This window comes from Apus apus, chromosome 13, assembly GCF_020740795.1.
Source record: "Apus apus isolate bApuApu2 chromosome 13, bApuApu2.pri.cur, whole genome shotgun sequence".
Taxonomy (NCBI): Eukaryota; Metazoa; Chordata; class Aves; order Apodiformes; family Apodidae; genus Apus; species Apus apus.
This window is the reverse complement of record NC_067294.1, coordinates 17966828-17988907: the sequence shown is the minus strand read 5'-3', so window position 1 is coordinate 17988907 and position 22080 is coordinate 17966828. Positions and strand designations below refer to the sequence as shown.

The 22080-nt window shown below is 53.9% G+C and overlaps 1 protein-coding gene across 9 annotated transcripts in view; it reads left to right on the top strand.

Moving 5' to 3' along the window:
* Window positions 1–22080, top strand: part of LOC127389887 (protocadherin gamma-A4-like) — a 215298-nt gene that overhangs the window by 22305 nt on the left and 170913 nt on the right. For 2 of the 9 annotated variants that reach the window (XM_051630826.1, XM_051630824.1), the window contains exon 1: window positions 5208–5418. The exons of 6 other annotated variants lie outside the window; for them this stretch is intronic. In XM_051630826.1, the coding sequence (XP_051486786.1) occupies window positions 5217–5418 (202 nt within the window). In that variant the 5' untranslated portion in view covers window positions 5208–5216. Of the gene's footprint in view, window positions 1–5207; window positions 5419–18834; window positions 20296–22080 lie in introns of those variants that run through there. One more of the 9 variants, XM_051630832.1, reaches the window with a different exon arrangement.

Sequence of the window (22080 nt, the reverse complement as noted above, 5' to 3'; positions counted from 1 at the left end):
CTGCGAGGGCACCTTGCCCTACTCCTACAACGTGTGCGTGGCGCCGGGCCGCGGCCTGCCCGAGGCCGCTTGGCTGCAGCCGCCGCCGCTGCCCAGCCTGGCCGCGGAGGAGCTGCTCGGCGGGGAGGCGTGCGGGGAGCGGAGCCCGAGCAGCAGCGCCGGACCGGGAGAGCCGCCCGCCCGCCCCGACGCACCGCAGGTGTGTGAGCCCGCGCGCTCTCGCTCTTCTCCTTCTGGCCCCCTGGGTTGTCTGTTCCGTGGGTGGGGTGGCTGGGGAGCGCTGGTGCGTGTCTCCGGGAGTGAGTGAGTGAAGGAGCGGGGTGACTGCCTTTCCCCAAAGCAGGCAGTTCGTCTTGGCACTCTTCAGTTTCTCTGTAGCGAGAAGGTTTTGAGTGTTAACTCCCTGAGTAGAACGAGATCTGCTTGCTGTGTGAGACGGAGTCTGGAGAAATCGGATTGACGTTTGAATCACTTCTTGGGGAGGATAAGTTTTATGCAGATAGTTATTTCCGAGTTCGTTGTGTAGTTATTTCTATCTTCTTTCTCCTGTGTGTCAGTTCCCTCACTTCCATTATTTGTGACCAGTTCCTGCTCAGCCTTTTATAAACGGATGAGGGTGTAGAATGGGGTCTCAAAAACAAGCAATAAGCCCTGAACAAAGCAGGTGCTTGAACGTTTGAAAGGGGAAATACTGAACCGAGGAGCTCTCTTTCTCAGCCCCTTTTTTCTTGTTCTTGTGGGTGTCTGAGCTACCAGGAGCGGTCTCTAACCAATCCGAGGACACAGATATGGAAATGAGAGCCATTAGGCCCTTGAATAAAGGCCATTTGCACAATTACAAACGGGCCGCCTGCAGCAGGAGGTGCAGCTGGAATCTCTTCTGCCGTTTTACAGAACTGTGTTTAAAGGGTTTCCTACCAAGATGAAATGTAAAGGATTTAGCTGAATCATTGTTGAATAATTAAAGAAGGTATGATACTTTACATCTTGACATCTGACAAGAGAGGCCCTTCATAGTCCTTCTGTCTGCCGAATTCAGTGCGATTGTGTAGAAACTCTAGAAACGCTACATGAATGTTCTATTAAAAAGGGCAACTGCCGCTCCATTGCTCTTCCTTCCTCAGGATGAGCTGCATGTTGAAGTGTTCCAGCACTTCGATGATGTAGGCATTGTCTCCTGAGGAACATCAGGAAACCAGGCGTACCTGATGTTGTTCTTGCGTTACTCTCAAAGCCATTTTCCGAGCAGTTTGCGGGGAGCCAAGTATGATTCTGGCGAGGTTGGATTAATGCCACCTTGATCACATTTTACATGTCTGATTTCAGTCCCTCCTTTTGGTAAAAATTTACACCGTGTTCCCTATGAGATATTTAAAGCAGAGCTCTTTTTCACGCTCCCCGGTGTGGGGTGGCTGGGAAGCGCGGGTGCGAGTTGTGTCAGTAATGGGGAAGGTGAATCCTTCCTATGTAGAATTAGATCTGCTGATTCTACGTGATAAAGTTGGCGAAACGGAATTGTCATTTTGTACGGGAGAGTTTTCCTTCTTGAAACGTTCGTGTTTTCTCCAGGAATTGTTAGGTTCCTGATTGCTCCTCTCAGATGAAGGAGGAGAGTGTCGCCCATTTTTGGGGAGAGGCTCTTTTTCTTCAGTCCTTTTGAACCCTGGGGTGCGTGTTCCTCGGGTGGGGTGGCTGGGGAGCGCTGGTGCGTGTGTCCGAGAGGGAACGTAAAAACGGACTGTCTCTATTCCCGTCAGAGCAGGCAGCTCGCCGCGGCAGTCTTCAGTTTATCTGTGATGACGGGTTCAGGTTGAGCTGAGAGGTTTTGTCTTGTGTTGACTAAAAGGGGAAATGTCAGTAATGGGGAGGGGAGTGTGTCCTGTGTAGAATGAGATCTGCTGGTTCTGCGTGTTGGATTTGGGGAAACGGGATTGTCGTTTGGTGTTGGAGAGTTTTTCCTTCCTGAAACGTGCGTGTTTTCTCCAGGAAGGGTTAAGTTACTGATTGCTCCTCTCAGTTGAAGGAGGAGAGTGTCGCCCGTTTTTGGGGAGAGGCTTCTGCAGAAATATCCGAGCGGGACGGCTGAACTTGTGGAGGCAGTTTCCCTGTGCAGGGATCTATTGTTGTTGTGTCTGCCGGTGTTTCCAGAGGAGGTCTCTACCCATTCTGATGGCATAGATATGCAAATGAAAGCAATTAGGCACTTGTATTCAGGCTCTTTGAACCTTTACAAATGGCCGGCATAGAGCAGGAGGTGCAGCTGGACTTGTTCTCTGCAGTCGTTTGTTGAAAAGTGGAATTGCCTCTTGGTGATGAAGAGCGTTTCCTTTCTGGAAACGGGCGTGTTTTCTCCATGAAAGGAGGACTTAGGGATTGTTCGTGTAAGACGAAGGAGCCAGTCGCCCGTCATTTGCGGAAAGCCTTCTGCAGAAATGGAAACCCCAGCGGGTCGAGTTATCTGTCCGGGCATTGTTGCTCAGTGCAGTTAGTTCTCTTTTCAATTGCTTCCGTCCTGTGCGGTAGTTCTCTGCTTTTACCCTTTCTGCTCAGCGTTTCCAACAGAAATGCAGGTGTTGAATGAGATCTAAAGGAGAGAAAGAAAACCCTCGCCTTTCGTATTTCAGAGTTATTTAATTTTCCTAGGTGCCTTTCCCAAAGAGTGGTGCTTGAACCTATTCGGTGGTCTTTAATGGGGCAATACTGCACCGAGGAATTCGGTCTCTCAGCCTCTTTTTGCAACAGTTCTTTAGGGTGTCTGTGCTAGCAGAGGAGGTCTCTACGCATTCTAAGGAGATAGATATGCAAATGACAGCCATTAGGCACTTGAATGAAGGCCATTTCCACTTTGACAAACGGTCCGCATAGATCAGGGTGTGCAGCGGTGCTTGTTTTCTGCCGTCCTACTGTGCTTTCGTGAAATTGTATCCTACCAAGATGAAGGTTCTCAGCATTAGCTGCATTTTTAGATGTTCCAACAATGTAATAGTTGTAGCCTTTATCTCAGTGGCTTCTTTGAATCATTCCTTGCATCCTCCGATGTAAATTACTGTTCAGAAAATAGGACTGTTGGGAAAACAGGCGTACCTGCTGTTATTCTTGCTGTACCCGCAAATAAATTTTATGTAATGTAAAACCGGACTGTCTCTATTCCCGTCAGAGCAGGCAGCTCGCCGCGGCAGTCTTCAGTTTATCTGTGATGACAGGTTCAGGTTGAGCTGAGAGGCTTTTTCTTGTGTTGACTAAAAGGGGAAATGTCAGTAATGGGGAGGGGAGTGTGTCCTGTGTAGAATGAGATCTGCTGGTTCTGCCTGTTGGATTTGGGGAAACGGGATTGTCGTTTGGTGTTGAAGAGTTTTTCCTTCCTGACACGTGCGTGTTTTTTCCAGGAAGGGTTAAGTTACTGATTTCTCCTCTCAGGTGAAGGAGGAGAGTGTCGCCCATTTTTGGGGAGAGGCTTCTGCAGAAATGTCCGAGTGGGGCGGCTGAACTTGTGGAGGCAGTTTCCCTGTGCAGGGATCTCTTGTTGTTGTGTCTGCCGGTGTTTCCAGAGGAGGTCTCTACCCATTCTGAGGTAATACATATGCAAATGACAGCAATTAGGCACTTGAATTCAGATCCTTTGCACCTTTACAAATGGCCCGCTTAGAGCAGGAGGTTCAGCTGGACTTGTTCTCACTTGTCATTTGTTGAACAGAGGACCAAGAGGAAGATCCACGGATTAAGTACTTTATTAACAAGTTGCAGTGCTTTCTACCTTCGTTTAAGCAAAATGACAGTCACTTGGTAATCGTTCCAACTGTTGAATTAATTGTTTAAGTGTAATAGTATATAAACTAAAGAAACCCTAAATCAATCTACCCCTTAAAAAAATCTGCCTTCTGGTCGCTTTTTCACTATTGGCTGCATCTTGAGGTGTTCCAACCGTTAAAAGATTTAGGCGTTGTCTTAGTGGTGTCACTGAAGCATTCCATTGTTCTCCTGTTCAGTATTACTGTTCAGAAAAGAGGAACATCCGAAAAATAGGCGTCCGTGTTGTTATTCTTGCTGTACTCGCAAAGCCGTTTTCCCCGCGGATTCTGGTCTTGTTCAGCTTTTATATATCGCGTCTCAGTGGTGCTGGAATGGATTTACACCGTGTTCTAGTATTTAAAGCAGAACTCCTTCTGCTGGCGTTAACGAGCCTGATACTTGTGGTTCTCCCCGGGTGCGTGTCTGAAAATCACGGTTCAGTTTAGCGGTGATGACGGGTTCAGGTTGAGCTGAGAGGTTTTCTCTTCAAACCTTCTTTTATCTTCAAGCGACAGTGTCAGTAACGGGAAAGGCGAATGTGTCCTGTGTAGAATGAGATTTGCTGGTTCTGCGTGTTGGGTTTGGGGAAATGGGATTGTCGTTTGGTGTTGGAGAGTTTTTCCTTCCTGAAACGTGCGTGTTTTCTCCAGGAAGGGTTAAGTTACTGATTGCTCCTCTCAGATAAAGGAGGAGAGTGTAGCCCGTTTATGGGCAGCAAAACCAAACAATAAGGACAAAAAGGACCAAAAAAGCAAGAAAAAATCAAACATGAAACAGAAACCGCCCCAAAATCAAAAGCTGTAGTGGAAAAGGAACACAGTCAAGACTGACGGGCTGTGCCTCAGGAGCTTCATTGCCGCCTTGTGGCGCTGCTCGAGTTTCGGAACTATTGCCGTATTGTTCATGACGCTTCATGTGCCCCGAAAGCCTGAAGAAGTATGAAGTCTGTAAAGCTGGACAGCTACAAAAAGCCTATCGGTTCGTGCTGGAGCCTGTGGTTTTGGATAATGGGACAAGGCTTCTGTTTTTTTTCAGTTCAGAAAAACAATGTAGTTTTCACATAGGTGGGCATTGGGAGTGTTTTTCCCCGAGCGGTGGGATGTGTGTGGCCGAGCTGCCGGGGAGCGCTGGGGCGGGCAGCGCTGGGCAGCGCTCGGTGGCTGCAGTGCCGGGAGGAGGCTGCGGGCGCCGCTGCTGACCGAGGAGGAGCGAGAGGAAGGCCGGAGCGCTGCAGGCAGCCCCGCCCGCTGCGTCCCGGCTCGCTCGCTCGCTCGCTCGCTGGCTGGCTCGGCGGCCGGGCGGTGTGCGAGCGTCCCCCGGTGCGGAGCCGTGGTGCGGCGAGGCGGAGGGGCCGGCGGGAGCGTCCAGGCGGGAGCGGAGCGGTGTCGGGAGCAGGCTTGGCGGTGTGTGCGGCGGAGCTGCGGGCAATGGCGGGGAGGCGCTGGGGCCGGCGGGAGCGAGCCCTGCTGTGGGGCGTGCTGGTGGCGGCGTGGGAGGCGGCGTGGGGGCAGCTGCGCTACTCGGTTGCCGAGGAGATGCCCAAGGGCTCGTTCGTGGGCGACGTGGCCAAGGACCTGGCGCTGGACCTGCCGGCGCTCCGCGACCGCGGCGTGCGCATCATAGACAGAGGTAGGACGCAGTATTTCGCTCTGCACGGGAACTCGGGACATTTGGTGACGGCGGAGAGGATAGACCGGGAGCAGCTGTGCGAGAGTGCGCAGCAATGCGTGCTGCGGTGTGAGCTGATAGCGGAGGGGGACATGAAGGTTTATGGAATCGAAGTGGAAATCACGGACATTAACGATAACGCGCCCAGCTTCCGAGAGGCAGAAACTCAACTGAGAATGAGCGAGATGACAGCCCCGGGGTCCCGGTTTCCCCTCCGGGATGCGCAAGACCCGGACGTGGGACGTAATTCTCTGCAGAGCTACGAGCTGAGCGGCGACGAGCACTTCTCGCTGGCCGTGCAGGCGGGCCCCGGCGGGGATCAGCGTCCCGAGCTGGTGCTGGCGAAGGCGCTGGACCGGGAGGAGGCGGCGTTTCACGAGCTGGTGCTGAGGGCGAGCGACGGCGGCGAGCCGGCGCGGACGGGCACGGCGCGGATCCGCGTGGCGGTGCTGGACGCGAACGACAACGCGCCCGTGTTCAGCGCGGCGGAGTACACGGTGCGCGTGGCGGAGGACGTGCCCGTGGGTTCCACCCTCCTCACCCTCACGGCCACCGACGCCGACGACGGCATGAACGGCCACGTCAAATACTCGTTCAAGAAAATCACAGAGAAAGCCTCGCAGATTTTCCAGTTAGACTCCGAGTCGGGAGCGATCATTTTGGTGCAGAGCCTGGACTTTGAGGAAGGAGACTTGTATGAACTGGAGGTTCAGGCATATGACGGCGGGGACCTTTCCGACACGGCGAAAGTCTCAATCACCGTGACAGACGTCAACGACAACGCGCCCGAACTCACAGTGTCGTCGGCGCTGAGCGAGATCTCGGAGGACGCCCCGTCGGGGACCGTGGTGGCCCTGCTGCACGTGCAGGACCGGGACTCGGGCGCCAACGGCGAGGTGCGCTGCTCGCTGGCCGCCGGCGTCCCGTTCCGGCTGGAGAAGTCGCTTGAGAATTACTACCGCGTGGTGACGACGCGGGAGCTGGACCGCGAGGAGGTGCCGCAGTACAACGTGACGGTGCGGGCGGCGGACGGCGGGTCGCCGTCGCTGCGGAGCAGCGCGGTGCTGGCGCTGCGGGTGCTGGACGTGAACGACAACGCGCCGGTGTTCGCGGAGGCGCGGTACAGCGCGCGGCTGGCCGAGAACAACGCGGCGGGCGCGCTGGTGCTGCGGGTGCGGGCGGCGGACGCGGACTGGGGGCAGAACGCGCGCGTGCGCTACCGGCTGCGGGAGGGGCGTGTGCGGGGCTCGGCGCTGTCGTCGTACGTGTCGGTGCAGGCGGAGACGGGCGCGCTGTACGCGCTGCGCTCCTTCGACTACGAGGAGGTGCGCGAGGTGGGGCTGTGGGTGGTGGCGGAGGACGGCGGCGCGCCGGCGCTGAGCAGCAACGTGTCGGTGCGGCTGGAGATCGTGGACGAGAACGACAACGCGCCGCAGGTGCTGTACCCGCCGGCGGCGGCGGGGGCGGCGGGGTCGGGGTGGGCGGGCGTGGAGCTGGCGCCGCGGTCGGCGGAGCCCGGGGCGCTGGTGGCCAAGGTGGTGGCGGTGGACGCGGACGCGGGGCAGAACGCGTGGCTGTCGTACGAGCTGGCCAAGGCGACGGAGCCGGGGCTGTTCCGCGTGGGGCTGCACAGCGGCGAGGTGCGCACGGCGCGCTTCCCGCTGGCCCGCGACGCGGCGCGGCAGAGCCTGGTGGTGGTGGTGAAGGACCACGGGCGGCCGGCGCTGTCGGCCACGGCCACGCTGACGGTGGTGCTGGCCGAGAGCGTGGCCGAGCTGCTGTCGGAGCTGGGCAGCGCGGCAGCGGCGGCGCCGGGCGAGCCGGCCGGCAGGCTGACGCGGTGGCTGGTGGTGGCCGTGGCGGCCGTGTCGTGCCTCTTCGTCGCCTTCCTGCTGCTGCTGCTGGCGCTGCGCCTGCGGCGCTGGCGGCGCTCGCAGCTGCTGGCGGCGGGCAGCGGCGCCTTGCGCGGCGTGCCGGCCTCGCACTTCGTGGGCATCGACGGCGTCCGCGCCTTCCTGCACTCCTACTCGCACGAGGTGTCGCTCACCGCCGACTCGCGCAAGAGCCAGCTCGGCTTGTCGGGCGGCAGCTGCTGCGACACCCTCCCGGCCCGCCCGCCGCCCGCCGAGCCCGCGCCGCTGCTCGGGGAGGACCCTGCCGGCGCCGACCCCGCCGCTGCTGCTGCCCCCCCGGTGAGTGCCTCTGGCCGCCCCCTCCTGCCTTCCCTTCCCTCACGGTCTTTGTGCTCCTCTTCCCGCTGCCTTTCCTCGGTGGGGGCAGGTAATCGAAGCCTGTGCTTAGGGACTCTTTGCTCATTCAGGGCTTTTGCTGTAGTTTTCAGCAGCTGGTGTGCAAGGCAGGAGAAGTGAGGGCCTTTTGCTCTTCTGTCCTGTTTTGGGAAGTAGGTGTAACTAGATGTAAACGTAGCAGAAGCAGCGTGTCTACATTTGTGTAATTTCTGTGATTTCAAAATTCTCAGAAAATGTTCTCTCCCTTCTGGTACACCCCCATGTCCTGATCCTGGTGTAGGTTACAGGGAAGTGGTCCTTGGGAATTCTTCCTGTGATAAGAAGTTCTTTCAAATAATGCTGGTTAAATAAAACTGTGCAGGTCATGAAGGGTAGGATATTTGCACTGTGGGAGCCCTTCATGAAGTGCTGTTTATGTACAAAAGAGACATGATTTGCTTCTTTCCCTGGTCAATGCCCAACTGCAGTTTCATGCAACATTATTTTCATCTTTCGAAGTACATTTGCCCTAGGACACATTGTTCTGCTCTCTTGGGATCCCTGGGACGTTGGCCTTGTGTGTTTGCAGGTTATTGTGATGTTCTCTTAACAGCTGAATTATGTTCCTGTAACATTTGCCATACTGGGAGCTAAGAATGGAGCCAACCGTGTTTTAATTACCTGTGCAATACCTGAATTTTTTTATCTACTGTAAGTGCAGTAAAAATCTTATGATCACGTACACGTGTTGAGGAGCTATTTATGTTTTATGGTAGAGGGGAGGTTGTCTGTGCAGTTTCTGTTGATGGCATCTGTCTGTGTGTTATGAAGATCGTTCACCCCCACACAATATGTGAAGGATTTCAGCGTGCTGTGTGTGAGGAGATACCAGTGGAGACATGACCTGTGTTTTGTTCAATCCCAGGGATCATTGCTGGACTAGACCAAAGGAGCCTAAAGTTCTCTAACTGTGGCATATCACCTTGTTTGGGCTGCAACTGGCCACGTTGTGGGTTGGTCACTTTACGTTCCTGTTGAGTTGGGAGTTATGTGAATGGTGGGTGTTAGGCCTAGATGTAAATCCAAATTGTTCTTTTGCTGAAGAAAACTGATGTTGCCTTTGAGCAATGAGTGGGACTTGAATGATGGTTGTCAGAACCATTGGTGTTTCTTCAGAATCAACGGGAGGAGTAGAAAAGTCTCTTTGCACCCACCTCTGTTGCAGTGCTTGAGGTCTGAGAAGTCTTGTGTTCACAACACTTCATTTAGTAGTGCCTGTGTGTGGAGGGAGGTTTCCTGTTGGGTAATATTTGGGCAGGGTGAAGAGATCTGATTTTACAGAGGCAGGGCAGGTTGAAAAGTTTGCTGTGGTAGAATTTGAAAAGCCTCCCTTCCCTGACAGTCTTTGTGCTTCTCTTCCCGCTGCCTTTCCTCGGTGGGAGCAGGTAATCGAGGCCTATGGACAGAGACTCTTGTGTTGGTGTCTTTTTCTCATTCAGGGCTTTTGCTGTAGTTTTCAGCAGCTGGTGTGGAAGGCAGGAGAAGTGAGGGCCCTTTGCTCTTCTGTCCTGTTTTGGGAAGTAGGTGTAACTAGATGTAAACGTAGCAGAAGCAGCGTGTCTACATTTGTGTAATTTCTGTAATTTCAAACCTCTCAGAAAATGTTCTCTCTCTTCTGCTACACCCCCATGTCCTGATCCTGGTGCAGGTTACAGGGAAGTGGTCCTTGGGAACTGTTCTTGCGATAAGAAGTTCTTTCAAATAATGCTGATTAAATAAAACTTTGCAAATCATGAAGGGCAGGATATTTGCACTGTGGAAGCTCTTTACGAGGTGCTGTTTATGTACATGAGAGATTATTTTCTCCTTTCCCTGGTCAGTGCCCAACTGCAGTTTTATGCGACTTGAGTTTCATCTTTCCAAGTACATTTGCCCTAGGACACATTGTTCTGCTCTCTTGGGATCCCTGGGATGTTGGCCTTGTGTGTTTGCAAGTTACTGTGATGTTCTCAAGTACCTGCTGAATTGTGTACCTTGGACACGTGTCCTTATGGGAGCCTGGGGACGAGCCAACAGTCTTTTCATTCCCTAGAAAATATTTCCTTATGTATCTACTCCAAGTGCCATAAGAATATTACGATCCTTTCTCGTTTTAACTTCTTGCCTTGCTGGTTTTCATAGGAAACACTTTCATAGTTGGATTTCCTTGAATTGATACTGGAAGAAAGGCTCTTCCAGTGTCACACCGAGGAGGTGAGAAGCCCCGTACATTTTGGTTGTAAAGGAGTTGTCTGTGTGATTTTCTCTTGGTGGAGTCTTTCTGTAAATTATGAAGGTCATTGACAAGCGTGCAGTATGTGAAGGGTTGGAGGAGAATCTCAGAGGTGCTGTGTGTCAAGAGGTGCCAGTGCAGACATGCCATGTGTTTTGTTCATTCCCAGGGCTCGTTGCTGGACTGGATCAAAAGAGCCTGAAGGGTCTGATATTTGCATATTGCATTGCTGGAACTCCAGCTGGCCACGTTGTGGGATCATCACTTTCCTGTTGCGTGAGGAGTCCTGTGCATTAGGCCTAGATGTGCAATTTGCATTAGTGTGGTAGTGCAATGGATCTTCCAAGTTGCCCATGTGCTGAAGAAGGCTGGTGTTGCCTTTTCAGCTTGGATACCTGCGCCTTGCATGATGGCTGTTAGAAGCTTTGGTGTTCAAGGTCTGTGGGAGGAGCAGAAAACTCTCTTTGCACCCATCTTGTTGAAGTGCTTGAGTTCTGAGCTGTGTGTGCAATACTTGTTTGAAATGTTGGAGGACATTTCCTGTTGTGTTTTGGCAGGGTGAAGAGTTCTGTCTTTACAGATATGACGCAGGTGGAAGAAGTTCCTGTGATGGAGCCAGAAATGGCTAAAAGAAAGGTGTAACAGTTCCATTTGTCCTAGTTTTCAGATGAGGCCCAGAGCTGTGGTTCCAAGCAGTTTGCTTTTTTTATTGTCCAGATCAATTACTTTGTGGCACATTGTGGTGGGAGGTTGTGTGTGAGCCTCCTGTGGACTTGTCAGCAACTTGTTACCTTTTTGTTGTGTGCCTACTGCAACTGACACACCCTGAAAGGGGAAGCTCTGGTTCATACACTTCCTGGGATTCCCGTTCTGGCCTTGTTTTTGTCAGGGAGCTGAGCTGGGCCTCATTGTGCCTGGCAAAGCTGAAAGCACTAAAAGATCTCCTGGAATTATCAGGCTGGGGGAGCAGTTTCCATCCATAGCTCCAAGGTGTTCAGCTGCCAAGGGAAAGACTTTGATGAACTTCTGCTTCCCTGGTGGGTCCCTGAATGAAATGCTCTTTTGCCTGGGGCTGACAAATAACCAACAGTTGGATATTGTCCATGGTTCAACTGAAAGCAGTGAATGCAGAGCAAGGAGGGTGAGGGGCTGGGCTAGAACCCTGCAAACAGGTGGGTGAACATGGTTTTGTGTGGGGCTGGTCTGATTTCATGGCTGGTGCTAAGGCCTGTGCCATTCATGCTGTGATCCTGGTTTCCCTGTCCTGAAAGGGAATCACAGTCCTCTGATCAAAAAGTGTTTGTGGAAGAAGTGTGCATGGAGATTGATGCTGCTTGGGTAGGACAGCTTGTAATTACTGCGACAAACTTCCTTTATCCAACTCTATCTCCCTGGAAGAGCGTGGAGTTTCTTCTTCATTGAAATTAGATTTTGTATCAGGCCTTTGTTTCCTGGGAGATTTAGGATCATCTTACCCATTTTTGGAGAGTGATTTTTCATTTGAAATGGAATATTGTTCTACAGCAAAGACTTACATGCACATGGCAAGCCATTAGTCACCTGCAGATTGTGGTAGAAGCTAAAATGAAGCAGAAGATTACAGAGACCTTGTAACTTCTCAGAAGACTTAGCTTGAGAAAGAAACCCTTGACAAGAGTTTACACTGACCCTTTCATATTTGTGGGTGGTGGGAAGGCCACAGAATAGAGACAAATTGCTGAGAGCTGATGACTCTTCCATAGAATGATCCCCTCCACTTGTAGTCTTGAGTAAGATTGTGGGTGGCCCTTGCATCCTAAAAGAATGACTTCCAGGTGCTCTGGGAGTTGACTTTGAGTGCCTGAAGTGAAGACCAAGAAGACTTCCAGGTGTGTTTCTCTGAGAACACTTTTGGCTTCTCCTGCTTCCTTGCTGTGCTTGTCTCCTTTATGTTTTGTTTTTCTTTTCCTGCTCTACTGTGTCTGTGGGTTTACTTGTAATGATCAGCAGAGTTTTGTTAGGCAACGTGTTGTGTGTTAGTGCCTCTTGCTGATGCTGCAGCAGGTGTGAAAGGCAGGAGATGTGAGGGTGTCTTTGTGTTCTGTTATTGCCAGGGGCAATAGAGGGAAACATGACCTCAGCAGAAGCCACATCTCTGTGGAACAGTGAATGTGATAAAAGATGAGACTAGATTCTCCCTCAGTCATGAGTTTGACAGCCTTCTCTGTTGGATGGCCACCCACTTGATTCTACTCAGCACCCTGAGTGAGCTCAGCAGACTTCAGTCTGAAGGTGCCTTAGTTTGGAACATGACCTTTGCTTGGACTTTAGCAGGCCAAGGTGTATGTTCTGCAGTTTCCTTCCCTATTGCCTGCTGCTCCCTGTGAGCAGTGGTGACATTCTTGCCTTGCTTGTCATGGTGTGGTAAGGCTGGGCCTGTGTGTGTGTGATAATGTGTCTGAAAATGTTGCTTGAAGGAATGCTCTTGCTTGTTGTCTTCACATGGTGACAAATTGGTGGAAGGTCAGTGAGAGACTGGCCTGGAAGCAGGAAAAGAGGGTTGTATGCTCCATCTGGCTGGGTGGTGCCTTAATATCACTCCTAATGTCAAGGCCTCATCTCCTCACACCAAGCCCTTTTTCTCCACATCATGAAAGGGGATGACAATCTCTTAACAATTCTGCAAGCAATGGCTCTGGAAGTGCAAACATGCTTCAGGGTTGCTATTTTTAGTATTTTCTAAGTGAAATACAAATTTATCAGATATGTCCTTGTAAGACTGTGGTGTAGAGTTCCATCCTGGTTGTATTAAGATTGTTGCAGCCTTGACCAACCTTCAGGTGATACTGAAGGCTCTTGTTCCTATGAAGTAAGTGCTGATGTTGGTATTAAGACTGGTGAGAATGTAGGGGATCCTCCCGTGTACTTTCTACCCAGTATGTACTCTTCTTGTGTGCCTGCTACAGCTGACAAGCTCTGATGCCTTCACTTCTCTAGGTTTCATGTTCCTTCCTCGTTGCTTCTCCTGTTCTAAACCAGGCCTCTGATATACTTCTGTTGCCCCAAAATACTTCTGAATGAAATCTTTTTGGTGTCAAGGCCTGTGCCACTCATGTTAGGATTGTAGCTTCACTGTCCCTAAAGGCAATGGTGCCTTTGAATTTGTGTGAGTTTGATGACCCAGTTTCTGCTGAATGGCTGCTCCACTTCTCCTGTGGCCATTTATCATTTCTGTGCTTCAGAATTCTTCTGTTTCTTGAGAGAACAGTGGTGAGAGATGAAAAGAGAGCTCTGTTGAGGGGCTGTAGAAGACCAGATGGACATGTCCTTGCTTGCTGCTAACACAACCATGTGCCTACTGGAGTACCGTGGTGGTTGAGTTCATTCTGCTCAGGAGGTTTGGCCTGAGGAGCATTATTCCACTATATCCATTCATTTCCTATGTTCCTGACACTCTCCTTGCTTGTTGTCATGGGACTGACCTCGGGGTGTCTGCTCAAATGGGGAAGGTCACTTGTGTTCCCAGTGTCTGGGTGCAGGGGCAGTTCCCGTGCACACCTTTGATGCTGAGAGCTGTAGAGAGGAAGGCTTTCCTAGACACTGTGCTCACCCAGGCACACTTGGCTGTAGGGAAAGGAAGCAAACCCATCTCTGCTGCAGTCCTCCAAGTGCAGAGTGGCCAGCCAGCCCAGCCATGGCTTCCATGAACAGACTGGGGGCTCAGTGGGAGCACGCATGCAGGGTGTCCACTCCATGGTTCCCCAAACCATGCTGGCTGCTCAGTTGGACAGACAGAGTTTTGAGGGGAGGGTGAGACTGGACTTAATTTTTTTTTTTTCTGATAAGTGTGGTGAGACTCTGGAGCAAGTTGCCCAGAGAAGCTGTGGATGCACCATCATAGGAGAAGTCCAAGAATAAGTTCAATGTTGCTTTGAGCAACCTGGTCTAGTGAAGGATGTCCCTTGCCCATGGCAGACGGGTGGACCAGATGATCTTAGTATGTTCCTTTCAGCTCAAATAATTCTGTGGCTCTGTGCAACACTCGATGTGGCTTTGTGCTTTCCATCATGAGCCCTTCCTGCCTGAAGATGGAAGATAATGAATTTGCTGCATCAGAGAGGAAATCATAAAGGTATCTTAGCAGGAGGAAAGATGAGTGCTGTCTTAGCTCAGAGCTATACACATTGACCTTGGGGTGATATAAAAACACTGAACTGAGTGTCACTGCAGTGAGTGCAACTGAGTGTGGCCAGCAGCAGGTTGTGGGAGGGGATTCTACACTTCAACTCTGCTTTCATCATAAGACCTATCACCTGGTCTGCAAAAATATCTACTTCATGACGTGTACTTGCAAATTCGGAGGGTTATAAAACACAGTCCAAAGTGTGAAGGGTTGGAGGTGAAAGCTGTGGAGCTGTTTTTGAGTGGCTGTTGAAGGACCAAGAGATATTTTTTTCTTCCTTTCCGTGTTCAGTGCCCATCTGTAGCATGATGCAATGTCAATTTCTTCTTCAAAAAATATTTTGATAGACAAGTTACTCCAGCTAGGAGTCTTGGGGAGTTCTTCTTCTGTGTTGACGTGTCCTTATCAGTTCTGAACCAAAAGCTTCATTATGTACTTGTGACAAGTACCGTAATGGGAGCCTTGGGAAGAGCAAACTGTGTATTGGCTGCCTACTTAACAACTCAATGATGTACCCAAGGTGTATGTTCTGTTCCTTTCTTTGTACAGGTTTTAGCTTCCAGTTTTGGTCATTGTAATGATCTCAAGGTGGGCCTTTGCCTCTGATGAGGACAGAAGCCCTGTTCTGTTTGTCTGACTGTCCTAACGTGCCTTTCATATTTACAGCTGTGAAGAGAAAGACTTTCACAGACATGTTTCCTTACAGTGTTACTGGTAGAAACATTCTTGTTTGTCACATCCACATGCTGAGAAATCAAATGTTATGCATGGTAAGTAGAAGTTGTCTGTGCAGCTTTTCTTTCAATGCAAGTGATGATGGACCAGTGGCAACCATGTGGGAGAGGGGAGGTTTCAGGAACTGTCAAGTTGTCATTAATTTGTGCTTATTATGGTGCTCAATGGAGTCCAATCCAGCTGGAGCTGGTCACAAGTGGTGTTCCTCAGGGCTCAGTGTTGGGACTGTTTCTGTTTAACATCTTGATTGATGATCTTGATAAGGACATCAAGTGTATTGTCAGTGAGTTTGCAGATGACACCAAGCTGGGTGTTGATCTGCATGAGGGTAGGGAGGCTCTACAGAGAGACTTGGATAGATGGGATTGTTGGGCTAATGTTAGTGGTCTAGGCTTCAACAAGGCCAACTGCCGGGTCCTGCTCTTGGGCCACAACAACCCCAGGCAACGCTCCAGGCTTGGGGAAGTGTGGCTAGAAAGTGTCTGGCAGGAAAGGACCTGGGGGTTCTCATTGACAAGCAGCTGAACATGAGCCAGCACTGTGCCCAGGTGGCCAAGAAAGCCAGTGGCATTCTGGCTTGGATTAGAAATAATGTGACCAGCAGAAGCAGAGAGGTGATGGTCCCCTTGTGCTCAGCCCTGGTGAGGCCACACCTGGAGTGTTGTCTCCAGTTTTGGGCACCTTAGTTCAAGAGAGATGTCGAGGTGCTGGAGCAAGGACAGAGGAGGGCAAGGAAGCTGGTGAAGGGCCTGGAGAAGAAATCCAACGAAGAACGCTTGAAGGAGCTGGGAATGTTTAGTTTGAGGAAGAGGAAGCTGAGGGGAGACCTCATCAGTCTCTACAACTGCCTGAAAGGTCATTGTAGAGAGGTTGGTGCTGGTCTCTTCTCACAGGTAATCAGTGACAGAAGAAGAGGGAAGGGCTTCAAGCTGCAACAGGGGAGGATTAGACTGGAGAGTAGGAACAATTTTTTCACAGCACGAGTGGTCAGACACTGGAACAGGCTGCCCAGGGAGGTGGTGGAGTCACCATTCCTGGATGTGTTGAAGGGTCGTTTGGATGTGGTGTTGGTGGACGTAGTTTAGGGGAGAACTTTGTAGAGTAGGGATGATGGTTGGACTCGGTGACCCAAGGAGCTTTTCCAACCTGAATAGTTTCATGATTTTGTGATTCTGTGTCACCATACAGCTTGTTTCATATTGTTGACTCTCGTGCAGCAGCGCTTACTTTTTACCTGCTACATGTTTAAAATTGATGTTTTAGTGTTCACATTCGAGACAAACTGTCAGGGCAGTGTTACCTTAACAGTGACAGTGGTTAGAGAAGTTGTTTTCTCAGTCGGTGAGCACATCCAGAGTCTCACTGCGGCTGGAAAGACCCTGCTGGCCTTGAGAAACCTGTTCCCACTGGAACTTTGTCGTCTCTTCTGCCAAAGGAGGGTGAATACGCGAGGGGTGTTTTTGAGGGATTATGTTTTGAGGGAGCAGAGTGAGGACATAACTGGGAACTGAGTTATCAGCAAGACCCTGTGAACAAGCATGGGTCATCCATGGAGCTGTTTCTTGTTTGGAGCAACAGGAGCGTTGAGAAAATCTGCGGTACCTGTAGTTCCCAACCCCGTGGTCTGTGTAGAGCTTGAAAGAATTCACAGAATCACAGAATCCTAGGGGTTGGAAGGGACCTCGAAAGATCATCTAGTCCAACCCCCCTGCCAGAGCAGGGTCACCTAGAGCACATCAAACAGGAAATTCATTGGGTCACCGTGTGCCCCCTTCTCCCCGTGGTGACCAGCTAAGGTCTGTTGGTTTCTACAAGGTCTTGATTTCCGCTCTTTCCTTTGAGTGTTGCTGAGAGCTGGTGTCAGTGTGCAAACAGGCCCTGAGGAGCATCAGGAACTGAGCTACTTTTCCTCAAGCAAAAGAGTTTTACTCTTTCCATTGTCAGACCAGCCCACACCTGAAGTTTCCTGTTTACGGATCCAAAGTGCATGTCGCTGTGTTTGTGTCACGGGCAAACTGCCTTCTGTGGGGCTGACATTCTGCCTTTTCTTCTTTTGAAGAACAGTCCACATTTGGTTCTTGTGGTTTTGTGTTGGTTGACTTTTTTTTTTTTCCCCTGGAAGTCCCGACTGGCCTGGGAAAAGCAGCTCACACGTTGCAAACAGCTCCTCTTTCTGGTTTTTGAAATAGCCCATTAGTAATTGAAGTATCCGAGGCTCTCGGGAACTTCTATGTTCTGAGAACGAACTTACCTGGATGACCGAAAGAAGCGGTATTTGAAAAAAAAGGGGTTTAATAGGTTTGTGTTCACAGTTTTAGAGCAAGATGTTGTGGTGACTATGGGGACTGTTTGGTGTAGACATAAACATTGTCTCAATGGCTTCAGGGTCAGTTATCTCCCGAATTCCTCATGTGCACAGCGGTGTCTTTGAGCTGATACAAACAACTGGATCTTGCAGCTGCATGTTGGTTATGCCCTCTGGAACTTGTGATGTGTCTTGATTGAGTGTTCCCAAGCCATGGGGCCCACCCGATTGTAAAGATGTGGGTTTGAGAGGTGGACTGTTGGATGTAGAGGGAACTGGCTGGGTGGCCACAGCCAAAGGGTTCTAGTCAATGGCTCAGTGTCCAAGTGGAAGCCAGTCACACGTGGTGTCCCTCAAGGGCTCATCCTTGCACCAATACTCTTTATATATCTCAGTAATATCAATTACAGAGACAGTGGGATTGAGTGCACCCTCAGCAGGTTTGTAGATCACACTAAACTAAAGGCTGTCACTGATTTGCTCAAGGGATGTGATGCCACCCAGGGACACCATGGCATTGCTAGAGAGGAAGGATTTCATAGTCACGGTGTGCTCACCCAGGCACACTTGGCTGTAGGGAAAGGAAGCAAACCCATCTCTGCTGCAGTCCTCCAAGTGCAGAGTGGCCAGCCAGCCCAGCCACGGCTCCCATGAACAGACTGGGGGGTTAGAGGGAGAACTCATGCAGAGTGTCCCCCACACATTCACCCCCAAAATGGCAGCCACTCAATTGGAGAGATATGGGTTTGAGAGGAGGAATGTTAGGTGGAGCTGGCTGCATGGAGAAAGCAGTGTCCTAAGACTTTTAGTCAATTGCCCAGTGTCCAAGTGGAAACCAGTAACATGTGGAACATCAGGGGTTTGTACTTGCACCAATACTGTTAATATATCTCAGTATTATCTTCTTCAGTGACACAGACAGGTTGAGTGCACCCTCAGCAGGTTTGCGATGACAAGAAGTTGAGTGGTGTCGTTGAGTAGCTTGATGGAGGGGATGCCCTCTGGAGGGACAGGGACAGCCTGTACTCCTTGTGGGTCTTGAGTGAAGCCCTGTGGAGAAGGCCTTGGGGGTTCTGGTGGGTGACAAATGGGACATGAGTTGGCTGTGTGTGCTTGGAACCCAGCCAACCAATTGTACCCTGGGCTGCATCAGCAGTAGTGTGGCCAGCAGCAGGTTGTGGGAGGGGGTTCTACACTTCAACTCTGCTTTCATAAGACCTCACCTGGAATAGTGCATGCAGTTCTTGGGGTGTCATTGAAAAAAACATAAATCTGTTGCAGTAGTACCAGAGAAGGAGGTGAAAACAGGCAAAGACCTGGAACATCTCTGCTATGAGGAAGGGCTGAAGGACTTGAGGTCTCACAGCCTGGAGAAGAGAAGGCTCCAGGGAGACCTTACTGCAGCTGCTCGATGTTTAAAGGGGGCTTCTAAAAGAGATGGAGAGAGTTCTTGCCATGATCTGTCATGACAGGACAAAGCACAACAGCGCATCTCAGATTAAAGCCTTGGGGCTCAGGCACGTACCCAAGGCCGTAGGAGCTTTCAGATTCCACCGGCAGCGAGAGCGGAGAGGCGGGAAGAGCCGCGCCCCCCGCTGCCAGCCCGGGCCCCCGAGCGCGGCCATCAGGCGGCTGCGGTGTCGTGGCGGCGCCTCCGGGTGCCGCTGTTGGCCGACAAGGAGCGGCGCTGGAGCCGCAGCCGCAGCCGCCGCAGCGTCCTGCCCCCGCAGGCTGCTCGCTCGGCCGGCGCCGGGCAGAGCGGCAGCGGCACGGGCAGCAGAGAGAGGCGAGAGCAGCGGCGTCCGAGGCGGCGCCGAGCTCGCTGCCGTCCGGCGGCCCCTGCGCGGGCTGCGGAGAGGGGCTGGCAGGGAGCGAGCGAGGGCAGCGGCAGGAGGGAGGAGCGCGGCGAGCGCTGGCGAGCATGGCGGGCAGGCAGAGGCCGAGGCGGCGGCGAGCAGGCGGGCGAGTGCTGCTGGCCGCCTTGCTGCTGCTGGGCTTGTGCTGCCGGGCGGCGCCGGAGCGGATCCGCTACGCCATCCCCGAGGAGCTGGGCAGAGGCTCGCTGGTGGGGCCGCTGGCGCGGGACCTGGGGCTGAGCCCGGCGGAGCTGCCGGCACGCAAGCTGCGGCTCAGCGCCGAGAAGCAATACTTCGGCGTGAGCGGGGAGAGCGGGCAGCTGTACGTGAGCGAGCGGCTGGACCGGGAGGAGATGTGCGGCGAGGCGGCGTCCTGCTCCGTCAGCTTCGAGGCGCTGCTGCACAACCCGCTCAACGTCTTCCACGTCCAGGTCGACATCCACGACGTCAACGACAACGCACCGCGCTTCCTGCAAGATAATTTCCACTTGGAGATCAACGAGTTCACTTCTCCCGGCGCCCGTTTTTACTTGGGCATGGCAGAAGACCCGGACGTGGGCAGCAACGCGCTGCAGGGCTACGAGCTGGAGGACAACAAATACTTGGCCGTGGAGGTGAAGGAGAAGGAGGACGGGAGCAAGTTCGCGGAGCTGGTGCTGCGCCGAGCGCTGGATCGGGAGAGCGAGCAGAGCCTGCGGCTGGTGCTGACGGCGCTGGACGGCGGCGACCCGCCCCGCAGCGGCACCGCCCAGCTCTGCATCAACGTCACGGACGCCAACGACAACGCGCCCGTGTTCGCGCAGGACCGGTACCGGGTGAGCGTGCGGGAGGACGCGCCGCCGGGATCCACGGTGCTGAACGTCTCCGCCTGGGACGCCGACGCCGTCAGCAACGCGCGCATCACCTACGGCTTCGGGAAAATGCCGGCCAAGGTGCTTGAGAAGTTCGTGGTGGACGCGGAGAGCGGGACCATCACGCTGCAGGAGACGTTGGACTTTGAGGACTCGCGCGCGTTCAGCCTGGCCGTAGAAGCGAAGGACGGCGGCGGGCTGGTAGCACACTGCACGGTGCAGATAGACGTATCTGACGTGAACGACAACGCGCCCGAAATCACGATACTGTCGGTGTCGAGCCCGGTGCCTGAGGACGCGGCAGTCGGCACGGTGGTGGCGCTGGTGAAGGTGACCGACCCGGACTCGGGCGAGAACGGCGCCGTGTGGCTGGAGCTGTCGGGCGAGGCGCCGCTGTCGCTGGTGGCGTCGTCGGGCGGCTCGTACAAGGTGGTGACGGCGAGCGCGCTGGACCGGGAGCAGGCGGCGGAGCACCGCGTGTGGGTGGTGGGCAGGGACCGGGGCAGCCCGTCGCTGTGGAGCCGCGCGGCGCTGGTGCTGGAGGTGTCGGACGTGAACGACAACGCGCCGGTGTTCGAGGAGGCGGCCTACAGCGCCTACGTGGCGGAGAACAACGCGGCGGGCGCGGCGGTGCTGCGCGTGCGCGCGCGGGACGCGGACGCGGGCGCCAACGGGCGCGTGAGCTACTGGCTGGCGGGCGGCAGCGCGGGCGCGGCGCCCTACGTGTCGGTGGAGGCGCGGAGCGGCGCGGTGTACGCGCAGCGCTCGTTCGACTACGAGCAGTGCCGCGAGTTCGCGGTGGCGGTGCGGGCGCAGGACGGCGGGGCGCCGGCGCGGAGCTCGACGGCCACGGTGCGCGTCTTCGTGCTGGACCGCAACGACAACGCGCCGCGGGTGCTGTGGCCGGCGGCGGGCCCGGGGGAGGCGGGCGGGGCGGCGGCGGCGCCGTTCGAGGTGGTGCCGCGCTCGGCCGAGGCCGGCTACCTGGTGGCCAAGGTGGTGGCGGTGGACGCGGACGCGGGGCGCAACGCGTGGCTGTCGTACGAGCTGGTGGCGGCGGCGGAGCCGGCGCTGTTCCGCGTGGGGCTGCACAGCGGCGAGGTGCGCACGGCGCGGGCCGTGTCGGAGCGGGACGCGGCCAAGCAGCGGCTGGTGGCCGTGGTGAAGGACCACGGGCAGCCGGCGCTGTCGGCCACGGCCACGCTGCACGTGGTGCTGGCCGAGAGCTTGCAGGAGGCGCTGCCGGAGCTGAGCGAGCGGGCGGCGGGCGCCGAGTCGCCGGCGGAGCTGCAGTTCTACCTGGTGCTGGCGCTGGCGCTGCTGTCCGCGCTCTTCGTGCTGAGCGTGGCGCTGGCCGTGCTGGCGCGGCTGCGCCGGGCCGGGCCGCCCGCCGTGCTGCGCTGCCTGGGCGCGCAGCGCTTCTCGGTGGCCGGCGCCGCCTTCCCGGCCGACTTCTGCGAGGGCACCTTGCCCTACTCCTACAACGTGTGCGTGGCGCCGGGCCGCGGCCTGCCCGAGGCCGCTTGGCTGCAGCCGCCGCCGCTGCCCAGCCTGGCCGCGGAGGAGCTGCTCGGCGGGGAGGCGTGCGGGGAGCGGAGCCCGAGCAGCAGCGCCGGACCGGGAGAGCCGCCCGCCCGCCCCGACGCACCGCAGGTGTGTGAGCCCGCGCGCTCTCGCTCTTCTCCTTCTGGCCCCCTGGGTTGTGTGTTCCGCGGGTGGGGTGGCTGGGGAGCGCTGGTGCGTGTCTCCGGGAGTGAGTGAGTGAAGGAGCGGGGTGACTGCCTTTCCCTAAGTACGTCTTGGCACTCTTCAGTTTCTCTGTAGCGAGAGGTTTTTGAGTGTGAACTCCCTGAGTAGAACGAGATCTCCTTGCTGTGCGTGACGGAGTCTGGAGAAATGGGAATGAACTTTGAATCACTTCATGGGGAGGATAAATTGTATGCAGATAGTTATTTCCGAGTTCGTTGTGCAGTTATTTCTCTCTTCTTTCTCCTATGTGTCAGTTCCCTCAGTTCCCTTATTTGTGACCAGTTCCTGCTCAGTCTTTTATAAACGGATGAGGGTGTAGAATGGGGTCTGAAAAACAAGCAATAAGCCCTGAACAAATCAGGTTCTTGAACGTTTGAAAGGGGAAATACTGAACCGAGGAGGTCTCTTTCTCAGCCCCTTTTTTTTTGTTCTTGTTATGGGTGTCTGAGGTACCAGGAGCGGTCT